Source organism: Suillus subalutaceus (genome assembly GCF_016647625.1).
Source record: "Suillus subalutaceus strain FC151 chromosome Unknown DFJ58scaffold_695, whole genome shotgun sequence".
Taxonomy (NCBI): Eukaryota; Fungi; Basidiomycota; class Agaricomycetes; order Boletales; family Suillaceae; genus Suillus; species Suillus subalutaceus.
This window is the reverse complement of record NW_024540944.1, coordinates 854-13,630: the sequence shown is the minus strand read 5'-3', so window position 1 is coordinate 13,630 and position 12,777 is coordinate 854. Positions and strand designations below refer to the sequence as shown.

General features: G+C 47.3%; 4 protein-coding genes across 4 annotated transcripts; 2 read left to right on the top strand and 2 right to left on the bottom strand.

The window, feature by feature from the left end:
- Positions 1 to 840: 840 nt before the first annotated feature.
- DFJ58DRAFT_673327 (uncharacterized protein) lies at positions 841 to 1,203 on the bottom strand (the record flags this gene model as incomplete). The annotated part of the gene is made up of 1 exon (XM_041383055.1): positions 841 to 1,203. One exon carries the CDS (start codon positions 1,201 to 1,203, stop codon positions 841 to 843), a length of 363 nt encoding a protein of 120 aa, XP_041234722.1.
- A 2,109-nt stretch (positions 1,204 to 3,312) lies between these two features.
- Positions 3,313 to 6,150, top strand: DFJ58DRAFT_751551 (uncharacterized protein; the record flags this gene model as incomplete). The annotated part of the gene is made up of 7 exons (XM_041387776.1): positions 3,313 to 3,889; positions 3,938 to 4,077; positions 4,115 to 4,694; positions 5,343 to 5,518; positions 5,565 to 5,675; positions 5,713 to 5,862; positions 5,910 to 6,150. 7 exons carry the CDS (start codon positions 3,313 to 3,315, stop codon positions 6,108 to 6,110), a joined length of 1,935 nt encoding a protein of 644 aa, XP_041234721.1. The 3' UTR covers positions 6,111 to 6,150.
- A 723-nt stretch (positions 6,151 to 6,873) lies between these two features.
- Positions 6,874 to 8,339, bottom strand: DFJ58DRAFT_850212 (uncharacterized protein; the record flags this gene model as incomplete). Its single annotated transcript, XM_041393749.1, has 6 exons — positions 6,874 to 6,991; positions 7,043 to 7,150; positions 7,213 to 7,580; positions 7,633 to 7,803; positions 7,859 to 8,067; positions 8,126 to 8,339. The coding sequence occupies 6 exons, from the start codon at positions 8,337 to 8,339 to the stop codon at positions 6,874 to 6,876; spliced, it is 1,188 nt and encodes a 395-aa protein (XP_041234720.1).
- Positions 8,340 to 10,153: 1,814 nt separating this feature from the next.
- On the top strand, positions 10,154 to 10,901 carry DFJ58DRAFT_739437 (uncharacterized protein; the record flags this gene model as incomplete). Its single annotated transcript, XM_041387041.1, has 4 exons — positions 10,154 to 10,246; positions 10,298 to 10,477; positions 10,528 to 10,671; positions 10,719 to 10,901. The coding sequence occupies 4 exons, from the start codon at positions 10,154 to 10,156 to the stop codon at positions 10,899 to 10,901; spliced, it is 600 nt and encodes a 199-aa protein (XP_041234719.1).
- Positions 10,902 to 12,777: the final 1,876 nt, after the last annotated feature.

The following is a 12,777-nucleotide window of genomic DNA, read 5'->3' as shown; positions in this document are numbered from 1 at the left end:
CCTCGGGATCACTGTCAGTTTCGGTCGATGAATTCCGAGGCCTTCGGATCATAACTCGTCTGGCATTACGAGTCCGATGAGAAGGTGAATTTCCGGATACAACCGAGGCTACCATGTCCCCATCTCTGTTCCTCCATGCTTTGAACAGGAATGTTGGACCTTCGCCTTTCTCCTGCCGAGCATACCAGAAATTCAGTAAGGCGGTCGTGTCCCAATGTTGCAACTTCGAAGGCTCCTTCAAGTCCACATCCGCCGAAGAAGATATGTTCTTGCCACAAAGTCATCCTGACTTTGTACGATGGCGCTCCATGGCACAACTGCCTTGACAATCCCAGAACAGATACCTGTATAAATGCATTCAACAAATGTTCGGGTGTTGCGACGACGGACTCACGATAGTGCGATGTGAGAAATGCTCTGACGATGGCTTTCTTCTCCTCAGTTTCGTCTCGGTGATGTCAGGAAGCACCGGCATCCCATCCCCATCAATTTCGAGTTCGAAAGCAGGCTTCCTGATTCTCTTTCGACCTCCATTCACCTGTCGCCCACCATCTCGTGCCCCAGCACCTATCATGACAAAGATCAACCAATTCATTCCAGTAGCCAGAGATCAAACACTCACCGAATTGTTCCTGCGCGTACTCCTGCCAAACTGGCTCGATGTCCTCCCAGTCCTTCGTCTTCATGAAACTTTCCCCATCTCCTAATGCCTCGTTATCATCGTGCCTGCATGAAATGTATTGAGATCGAAGATCTGCGATGATCTGATGACAAAATTGACTTACATCCCGAACAGCACCTCTCCCTGTTCATTCTTCCATGCCGACATCACAAACACTCTCATCCCGCATTGCCTCCACATCTCCTTCGAAAAGTGCTCCATATACGCGGTCCCTTCTTACGAGCCACTTGTGCTTGTATCTCGGGAGGAGGAAAGTTGCTGGACCATTCTTCAGCCGTGTCTTTCGCCTTCTCCAACTCATCATCGGACAATTCAGCCATGACTCTTTTTACAGCCGCCTGATAATGCTTGAACATACCGGGACCTCCTGGCTTTGCCCCGGACTCGTCCTCAATCCTCTTCAGCACCTCCTCCCGTTTCTGCTGGTAGATCACCTGCCTAGGAGTCCATTTCCTCCCATACTTTATCATGTCCTTCCTCTCCTTCTTTTTCTGGTTGTTGAACAACCATGTCTTGTACATCTGAGAGTTCATGGAAGAATAAGTGTTAAATTTTAGTTTTGAATGAAGCAAGGATGAATCACCTGCTTCCTCTTCTTCCATTGTGCTTGGTCGACCTTGGGAGCAAATAGCCTGGCAGCCCTAGCTATGGCAGTGAAAACTGCCCTCTTCTCAATCCTTTTCGCCGAAGTCCACTCAGGAAGGTAGTTCTTCAACTCCGAAATTTCGTTATCCGTGAGCTTCTGTGTCTGTGGTTGAGCGCCCTATGTCTTCCAGAAGTGGAAGTCAACTGAGTGGAATGACCTGATCTTGCCATTGTGAATGAGATTGCAGAAAGGGCTGAGGATGAGCAAGGTGGAAGTATAACGGTGACAAGTTCAACTTTGAGCAAAGCCTAACAGTTGGTTAATCGACCCATAGTGGACGCAATTCCATTATTGGAAATGAATTTGTAATGACGCATCAAGCCCGCATAAATTTGCAATAACAATTTATTCACCTGAGCTCGTGGCCTTAGAATAACATGAAGATAGGTAATGCACCCCACTGCAAAGAGGGTAGAAGCAAGGGGAAGCAGAGGTAGGAAAATTTGGGTCAAGCAAGCACAAAAAGACGTGCACAGGTCCATGCCTAGCTCTCCCCCAGAATCACCAACACTTCGGCCTGTTGAGGCACCACCTCTTTGGGAAGACATTCCTGACAATACTTACGAGCAAGACCAAGGCTCATTTGAGCCTTTGCAACTCCCAAAAACCATGGCAAGTTCATGTAAAATGTTGCATTGCAATTCAAATGATAGCTAAGTATAACAACCAGAGTCAGAATGACTACAGGCAATGGCTGCCAAGGCAGAAATCATATCTGCATCACCTCCTGGATCGAGAAGCTCCACCAGAAGATAGGAGATGCGTCGTCTGCGACCAGGATGGGGTCTACAAATGTCAAGATTGTCTTGGGGAGCCACTCTAATTGCACTGGCTGTTGCAGAAGTCAACATCTTTGCAATCCCTTCCATTGGATCAGTCAATGGAATGGTCAATTCTTTGAGCAAGTTGTCTCGCTCAGTCGGACTCGTCATACACCTCGTCATGAGGGCAAACAATGTCCGGTACTTACGGATAGGTGGGACTTGTTCGAAGAAGACGAACTGGAAGACCAGCTTGAGCCTGAGATCTACCATCTGTGTCGGGACCCGAGTTCCAGCCGAAGGAAACACCATGGTCGTCATTGACAAGTCCGGAGTTTCATCGCCTCCGGGTTCGATGCTGCGATTGTCCAATGCCATGAGTCCAGACCTTCAAATGTTCGACATGGATTTTTCCCCGCTTCATTTAACAAGCCGAAGACTTTATTCACCGTCAGGGTTCTCGATGATTTTCTACTGGACAACCTTGAATGTGGGACCTCGGCATGAAACTATTACAGCAAGCTCCGGCGAATGACCTCGAGGATGTTTCCACACCTTGTACCGGTAATGCCATGTCTCTCTCATCTAAAGGACATTATATTGACAAGGCATGGGGCAAGGACCGATACCGAGAGCTCATGAGAGTCGCCCGACAGTGGAGGCAGTTGAAGACGATGAAATGGCATGGCTTCGGCCATTGTTCCGACAGCCCGAAATGCAGGAGATCTCGCATTATTTTGCCCGGCATGTCCTCAGCCTGGGATTAATGTGTCCTTCTCAGGGGATGAATCACTTGATGAGTGAGTCTTCCTCGATACCGAAGTCACCTCAGCAATAATAACAACTCCAAGGTGGAAATACACCCGGTCATTTGTTATGGATGGAAATTTCAAAGCTGAACACCTGCATCCCATGAAGCCATTTGATGAAGTTTGGCTGTCAGATGGGTTGGGATTCATGGTGGGAAAGGACAGGTATAACACGCATCTTGCAGAGGCTGCCGACACTTTAGAAAAATCAAGCTGCAACAATCACCGGGCAGTAAATCAAGCAAATGCGGCTCGGCACAAGCTGGAATCCACGGGTATCGGGGGAGTAGCCTGTGCGAGACACGGTTGCTTTGTTCCTCACTCGATGGTAGATTTTCAGAAAGGCGAAAGGCAAGCCGACCCAGCCATTCGATATTCACGAGTTAACCATGCATCATTCGCAGACAAATGAACATGGACTATGCCCTTTGTGAGGCTGCCCGGCACAACATGGAAGGCATCACCAGGGCGGTCACCTTCTATGATATCAACTGTCAATACAACAAGCACTTTCGGGTTCGGGTGGATCGAAGCCGATTTCTCGAAATGGTTCCGGAATTGACCATCATTCCCGGAATCGGGTTGTGGCACATCCACGGACATCAGGACAGCTGCTATGTCCGATATGCGTCGAATTTTATCGAAGGCATCGGTCGGATTGATGGAGAGATCATGGAGACCCTATGGTCACGTCTCAACCTGATTTCCCCTGCTGCTCGGGGAATGTCATCCCCGCATCGAAAGGAATGTCTCGATTATCAGATGAATGATTCCAATTTCTGCAAGATGATCCGCATGAAAAGGACCCTTTGCCGAAAATACAAGCAGGCGAAGAATGGCATTGCCGAAAGTGAAAAGGCTTTCGACATACTCAATGAAGCAGCACCCGGCGATTCAAAGACAGAGTGGCTAGCCAGCGAGAGGATCGCTCAGTCCAGCAGAATAAATAATCCTGCGGCTATGGATGTATATGAGATTAATATCAAGAAGGGTTAGTTGACTTTGTCTCCATCAAAGTCTGAATTAATTTTGCATTCAGCACCGAGCAAAAAGGAGATCGAGCTTAGGCTACTAGAGGAGGGTAATGCCCGAAATGCAGCACCTGCTCGCAGGTCTGTGGCGACATGGATATCAATGGGGTTGGCGATTGAAGAGGCTCAAATCGCATTGCTCATCGAGGTCCGAAGGAATTGGTAGAAGAACTACCGAGACACAGAAGTTAGACATCGCCCGGCAACGCGATCGTCTCCAAGGCCAGATAGATGGATTCACTCGGTCTGCTATTACGCATCTCGGAGAGGGATTTGATGCAGATGATGATCCTGAAGACTTGTACTTGGACATTCTTGATGATCTCGATGATGACTTGGCAGACTTCACCGAGACATCTGACACATGGGCAAACTCCCCTGAGCTCACTGTAATCCCATTGCCATCAAACCTCGGGGTAGATCGATGCAGACGCTGTATGGCAGACGATCTCATTCCGCTGGAGATGTCTCTTCGTGAAGGGCAGGCCAATGACTCCCTTCACAACCTCCGAATTCACTTGTGCAACAAGGCGATTCTGTTTCGAACAACAGTTAGGCAAGCCAAATCCCAGGCCCTGAAAACTCGAGCTTGGTCCCAGGTGACGTCGGTGCAGCAGGCAGTGTCCCTCCATGCCAGTATATATATGAAGACGAGGAAGCAAATGATGCAACTGGAGCCAGGGCAAGACCAGGTTCAGAAATACAAACCCCTGCTTCGAGAGCAACTCAAAATCAGCACTGCCGTCGGCGATCCAAATGCCCGAGGTCAGCGAAACGAGTCCCTCGCTTGGTTCTGGTCAGTCGAAGTCGACCTTGGGGGGTCCCGATCACTCGTGGAATGAGGAATGTGAGTTCGGGCATGCTTGATGTGTCCCGCACTCAGCTGACGGAGTCATCCGAAGTTTACCGAGTTCATTGGCTCCGGGCAAAGGCACTACGGGATCGATGGAAGGAAGAAATGATGTTGGTCCAATTGGAGATGGATTGGACATGTAACTTTTTCTTGTGGAAAGCAACCCAATGGGGTGACAGGATGCGCGAATCATTGGTGAAACACCTTCCGGGTCATGCATGCTACTCGGGAAGGCAATCCCAAATGTATTCATTGCTGGCACAGGATGCCCAGGCAGCATTTCAAGACCTGAAGACCGGGTTTATAGATGCTCGAGATGAATGAAATTTTTTTGCCAACGATATGAAACAGCTACTTTGACCCAAACATTTTAGTCCCGGGAATTGGCCGGGTCGACCCATGTCGGAGTTTGAAAATTTTTATCAATCAACCAGTGGCTCATATCTTGACCTCCGAACCAACTGCCATTGTCATTGTCATTTCCAGCTTCATAATCCTGCATTAACCATGTCTGTATTGCATACTCCCCCAACATCCCCTTCTAATTCTCAGACTTCCAGGCAATGGGTTCCGACCCCTCACACTCACTCAGGCAGATATTGCAGCTACAATGTCAATGGCTGCATCTCGCATCCGAGCGTCCATCTCTCAATATCAGATGGAGGCTGCCCACACCCAGGAGCCATCTGCTACTCGGATCACGCACTTTAAAGCCGGGCTGCAATGGGAGATAGCTGTAAGAGGCTGATGACTGTGGTGGTCAATGCTGACATTTCCAACAGACTTTTGTGACTCCCATCCTGCAGTACTCAGCTGCAAGGAACATCATTTCAGTTGTTCCAGAGCCCGGTTGCTCATATTCCTCAGTTGATTCCAAGCTCACCTGGAACATGGTTCCGGACCACACTCTTTTCATCCCACCTATGCCAGTTTCAAGACGTTGCAGATCTGGGGGATCCCTCCCGCATTGTATCCACCTATGGTACTCCATGGTGGACCGGATCAACTGCCATCCCGAACGAATTATGGCCATGGGATCAGGTATTTGCTAATTGTGTCTGTCACTACCAGCATTGGCTAGTAAGACTTTTACAGAATTTCCTTGAGTGATGACTAATCCTTTCTAGTCTGGCGTTGAGGACGAACGTCTTGTTGTTCCCGAGCAGGTGGATGAAAGCTCACTTGCAACGCTGAAGGCACTGAGGTGGATGAGGGAACGCCTCCTGACAGTGATTGAGGATCAACAAGCTGGCATCCGTGAAAAGATGGCAGAGATTCAGATGTACACCGCCGTCCTAACCAAATTGAACCCAAGGGGACCAGAGTAGTTCTAGTCCTTCAGTTCAGAATGTTGAAGTCTAAATTCTGTACATGATGAAATAAGTACTGAAAATTACATACTGACTTTCGAATATCTGACCTATTGCTATATGCTGAGTCCTGCATACCAAATATCGAGCATCGAGATCCAGATATCTTGAGTTCCAAATATTGAGTCCCAAACATAGAGTCCCGGATATCCAGTCCCGAAGCCCAAGATTCGAGACGAGACTTGAAACTCGAACATTGCTATGAGTTGCGAGTTTTGAGTCCCCACCGAGTCCTGACAATCGAGTCCCACAGCCCGACTATCAAGTCCCAACCATCGAGTCCCAACCATCGAGTCCCGACAATCGAGTCTTGAAACCCGAGTCCTGACAATCGACTCCCGAAGCCCGAGATTTGAGTGCCGACCATCGAGTATCGAGTCCCCAATATCGAGACCCAAAACCCAAGCAGCCCGAAGCCCGAGATTCAACACGAAACAAATCAAAACTCCAAACACCACGACACTTTCTTGAATCACCGAGTACCGAAACCCGAGTACCGGGTACCGAGTCTTGAAACCCGAATCCGCACTATCGAGTCCCAACTACCGAGTCTTGAAACCCGAGTCCCGACAATTGACTCCCGAAGCCCGAGATGTGAGTGCCGACCATTGAGTATCGAGTCCCTATTATCGAGACCCGAAACACGAAGCCCGAAGCCCGAAGCCCGAGATTCGACACTCAAAACATGACACTCATCAATTTTGGGAGTTGTTTTCTTGAATCACCGAGTACCGGGTACCGTGTACCGAAACCCGAAACCCGGTACTCGGTAGTCGGTGAAATCGAATATCGAGTCCCGACTATCAAGACCCGAAACCCGAATGTTGAGTATGGAGTGCCTGACATCTAGTATCATGTATTTGAAGGTGGGTACTAACACGGGTAACTACCTTTCTACTTCTTCCAATCCAACCTTGCCCATCCACACGACGGAATCCCAGCATAAACATGAACAGCATCCCTCATATACCATGCCCAGGCAATCCAATCCCCTTCCACTGCATGAACCGCATGTCTGACAATCCTTCCCGAAAATGCAATCATGCACCCCGGATCGTACCTTAACTCCAGCTGCAGGCTTGGCATACTCATCCGAGCATTAGAATAATTCCCCACGCTAGTGAGAATATCGAAGCATTCGGAAATCGATGAGGGGTCTCGATGATTCGGGGTTTCCCGATTGCATATGACGGTGAGGCTGTTAAACACCGTTGCCCAGTACTGGAGAGTCTCTGACATCTTCGGCAGTTCCTTGCTTCGTGCCTTTTCTCCGAGGCTCGCAAAGGCTTGCAACCCTGCCCAGTACTGCTCAGGATGCATCACCCTGAGTGCCGCTGTGGCAATGGCTGCTGGCCTCGCAATGGCTTTGAGGATGTTCTCGGAGGATGGTCCCTTCAATGATGCAGATACCTCCGGATCGGACTGATTCTATGGGATTGGTGAGTTTAACTACCGAGATCACCATCTCATCAGATCCTACCTCGTGCCCCTGCTGAAACCATGCCAAAAATAAATTAACGCATCCGGGAGTTAGGACATCATTTTCCGAGCTTGGTGTGAACCACTGTTGATTAGTCCGCCAAATCCCATCGAGCTTTATGCTTTGTTCGAGCATGGGAGCTAGCAAATCCGAGGCCGCCCAAATTTCATTCTGTACGTACCATTTGATGTTCAATATCCATCCAGTCACAATATATATAACACACCTGGGTGGCATCGGTCAAGGCGTCTGGGAGGTACCATGCGATGATGGCACCGGATGCATCAAGAATTGTTGCGGGTATGTCGATCAACTTTGTGCCCTCATGGCCAGGAGGACACCTCTCAAGCAACTTTTCCTCTCTCTCTTCATTACGCCCCGTGTCCTTTGGGGAGATCAATTTGCTATATCTTGCAATATCAATCGGCATCTGAACTGTGATGAAGCAATTTGACTGATAAAACGAATTTTCCGAATCTGCAGGAAGACTCACTGGGATTTTTATATGCCTTTATGAGCCGATCAACCAATTGATCACAAGCCATCACCAGATCAGTGTCTAGGTTTGGAGAAGGTATAACTGGGTCTCCTCCTGTCTTCTCTGCATTGAATTTCTGTTCCGTATAATCACATGCCACATGAGTGACAGTCAGGGCCCAAGTGCGCAAGAGGGTTATTTCATCATCGGAAGTGGAAGAAACATCCATGATTGAATTGATCTTGTGAGATCAGAAGCTGAATCCTGAATGTCCGCACTTTGGTGTTAAAGGGGGTGGAGATTGAGAGGATCAGATAAGGGAGCCTTGGATGATCTGAGCTTTCAAAGATCTATTTCTCTTATCATCTATTGCTCAATGAAATACCACATGATTGGAAGTCTGTTGGATGTCAGATACTCGTTTGTCGAGACCCGGGCCTCGGATCTCGGTACACTTCACTCGATTTTGATACCCGGGACACCATAGTTGGAACTTGTCTCGAATCTCGGGTCTCGGGTCTTGGGCGTCGGGTCTCGGGTCTCGGGCATCGGGTCTCGGGTCTCGATGGTCGGGACTCGATATACGGGACTCGTTGGTCGGGACTCGATACTTGATTGTCGGGATTCAATGGTCAGGCGTCGGGTTTCATGACTTGGTAGTCGGGACTCGATAGTCGGGACTCGATGGTCGATTTTCGGGATTCGATAGTTGGGGCTCAGATATTGGTACACTTCACTCAATTTTCGGTGGTCGGAACTTGGCATTTGGCATTTGGTAGGCTTGGATGATGTTGGCTTTCAAAGATCTATTATCATCCATTGCTCAATGAGATACCAGATGATCGGAAGTGTGCTGGACATCACATATTTGTTTGTCGAGACCCGGGTCTTGGAACTCGGTACACTTCGCTCGAGTTTCCACTTCACCCCTTTGCAAAGCTCCGTGCCATACCACATCATTAGATGACTTTGAATAATCACCTCCTTTGATTTGGATGATATACAACTAGCTGAGCTCCATCATGTCTACAATTATCATTCTCCTGGGCCCACCCGTCTATCTTATATACCCCCACATCGGCCTACCCATCTATGCAATATATGTCTCCCGTCGGCCCACCTGTATATAATACATCTTTTACCACTCCCTCGGCCCACCTGTCACAACCCTTATAACGAATTAACGCAGGGGCAGAGACTAGGACTCAAACAAGGATAGCAGGGACGTCTTAGGATTGCTAGCAGTAAGCTAATACAAAGAGGTTTGAACTGAAGAACTACTGACTACAATGAGCTACCTATATACATATATTGAAGCGGAGACTGAATCTGAATCTGAACTAACTAGCCAATCATTAAATAGAAAAGGGAATCGTACAATGTTCTAAATATAACTACACTATGATGTCATGGAACGTGTGATGGCTGTGCAAGGGTTCTCGAAGGTTCTAGAGTCACGTGACTTGATTGCTTGAGTAAGGAAGTCAAAATCAGGGATGTCGGATATAGAAGTAGTAGGCGCTAATGGAATAGAGAAGTTCGGGTTAGGGTTTGGAAAGGTTATAGGTACAGACGCTGGCTGAGCGCTAACAACAGGCGCTTGTGACGGGCGCTTAACGGGTGTCTTACGAGTATTTAGAAAAGAATAATGATTTGTATTTGGAACTCGTGACACCACCCGTCTACAAAATAATATTAATTCGTCGGCCCACCCATCTAATATGATATATATCTGGGCCCACCTGTCTATGTGATAACAAGCACCCTTGATATACCCGGCTATTTGATACATATCTACCTTGGTACACCCATCTACATAATATCCAACTACCTCGGCCGATCCGTCTATTGAAAATTCATGTCCATCGGCCCACCCATCTACTTTACATATTCCCCACCTGGGCCCACCCGTCTCCATCGGGAATAATAACACTCCCGGCCCATCCGTCACAGTCGAGGATATATCTACCCTCGGCCCATGGTCCGCTGGCCCGTATCATACGGGATATTATGCACATCCGTCCACTCGTATAATACGGAGATATGTTACTGCAATATGTGTGGAAAACTGTCTATGCGAAAAACCTGACACTCATTGATCACTCGATTGTCCCAGGAGACGCTGTCTATTACATGGTAAGTCTCACCGATACAGCATGTTTGTAGCTGACACTCTATCTAATGTAGGCTAAGCAACGCTTGAGTGAATGGCGCAGTGGATTTGGTTCCGCTGCCATCATGATGATCACGAGTCTCATGGCAGCTGACCCGCTCTATGAATCTGAGGATAACCGTGTCGGATTCGCAGATTTTTGGCTTGCGGACAACAAGTTTCTCTTTGGGGATGTTGACTCCGACAACAAGAAGGTATGTGTCGTCATTTGGTGTGATTTTTGCTGATGTCTATGTGTGTCTAGGAATGGTCAGGAATGTGGCAGTCGACATTCATCCTGCAGACTTTCGCGGCGCACCTCAACTACACCCAAGGACGTGTACCAGTCCCAGAGCTCAACAGCAAGGAGCCGGTTCTCCAAACTGCACTTTCTCTCTCTGCAGCAGCGGTATTTTTTTTTGTTGAATTCACACATTCTTCTGATAACTTCAGCAGGTTAAACATGCCCTTGTTCTTCTTGCGAATAAAGAGATGACTTTTGAGATCAAGACCACCACCTCTAAGGGCAAGAAGAAGCCTTCACGGAAGGGTAAGGCATCAGCTGCAGAAACCAAATGGATCACTGTCATCAGCGAGAACGAGACTTTTTCGGAGCCACTCTGGGGATATGACACCTGAATGTTCTTGACCGCCATCAATCATGTTCCCGCTGACAAGATGAAAACCATAATTGAACAAGCTCAACAATACATGAAGGCAACGACTCACGCTGGACGATCGAAGACGGATGGTGTGCTTGCGGACACCCAAAATGAAGACTTTGATGAAGAGTATGCTGACCTCCTCACTTTCCGCTGAGTGTAATTTTATTTTATTTATTTATCATTTATGGTGCTCACTCATTCATGACAGATGTACATCCATGGCTCATGGCTCATATTCGAATTTCGCCTGCTATCATTCAAGTTGCCCAACTGCCGACTAGTGCTTTTTCCTCATTTCCTTCATATAATGTCTCACCGTCACTCTCGCATGCTCGAATTACTATCCTTTTTACACCGGCATGTTGCGCTGCAATTTTAATTGTGCTTTCGTGCTACTTTTCCTCTGCTTTTTTAGCCCTGAATTTGTTTTAATACCCTCCATAATCCCTCTTAGCCACTACTTTGGATCTTACTGAAATCAATGGATCGTGTTTGGCAAACAGCGCTTGTCAAGCAACCCTTAAGTCAAACATAAGAATTTGGATCTAATTTATTTAAGAGATACTGTTCTTAATGATTTCTGGCTTATTTGTTCTTGATCCATTGTGAGTACGTGCTCAGCCATCATTAAGTCATCATTAAGTAATGTGTTGATTTCCTGATGTAGACCATTGCCTTGCAGGGCCAAAGTAACAGCGTGGTGCGAAGAGGGATATCATCTGTGCCAGATAGTTCTGTAATGTAATTGTATTTTCCCATGGTCACGAGACAACAAATTATGAGGAGTTTTAGAATTTAAAATTTTGACCTGCAGTGAGGAGCGTATGAGGTTTGTGTTGGCTTCGTTGGTCTGGGCTTTTAAGTTAGAGCCCAGGGCTCATAACCTGTTAGAACTAGACACTGTCTCAGCAAGTGTGATAGACAATGCTAAATAATATTATCTAGACACTGTCTAGATACATGTTAGCAAAGAGTAGATACGATGAGTAACAATAGTGTGTACCTCAGCAAGTGTGATAGACAACACTGAGGTAGGACTGTGCACAAACAAAACATTAAGTACCATACGAGATGGAAAGAAGCCACTGGTGGTAACAACACCAGTGGTGGCGACATATGGTGTCAAAGGTGACAAGAAGTGACAAGAGATGCAAATAAGGTAAGAGGGAAGTCCCAGAGGTTAATCCTCTGGGACTGGTAACATGCGTACGTACGGAAGTATTCTCGTTTCGTCTAACAGGCCTGGGACATGACTTTAAGGGAGGGTCGGTTCTTTGTCTTTCATCTCTGGGTGGACGAGGAGTCTAGGTGGTGTTTGAGGGGGATTTATAGTCCATATTCAAATGCAGATTCAGGTACAGGGGCATTTTGGGATTTGGCTGTGGGGCTCGGGGACACCGTTGTGGCCAGTTTCCATCTCAGTTTTGACAAGGTGCTAGGACCTATTAGGGTTTTTTGTGAGTAGGTATTAGTTCTCAGGGGGTGTTATTAGCGGTGGTTAGGGTTAATGTGTTGATACTTTGTTATATTTTACATCTGGGTGTAGTTTTACTTCCATTTTGCTTTCCTCGTTTTGATGTCCAGTGGGTTTACATTAGCATACAGGTGGTGTGAGTGGGTGGTTTGTTTATGTTGTTGGTGATGCATGTTGCGAGTGCTTATGTGCTTAGTTTTCGTGCATTTCATTTTGATGGATTTATGGTATTGTTCTAGGAGGGCGTGTTCACTTTTATGGTTCATTGTTTAGTGGGTTCCAGGTGTATTTGGTGTATTATGGCCAGTTGTTATTCTGTGAGCTGTGGTAGTTCGACCTTGCCAGCAATTTCATGCGTGGGAAATTCTGTCCATAT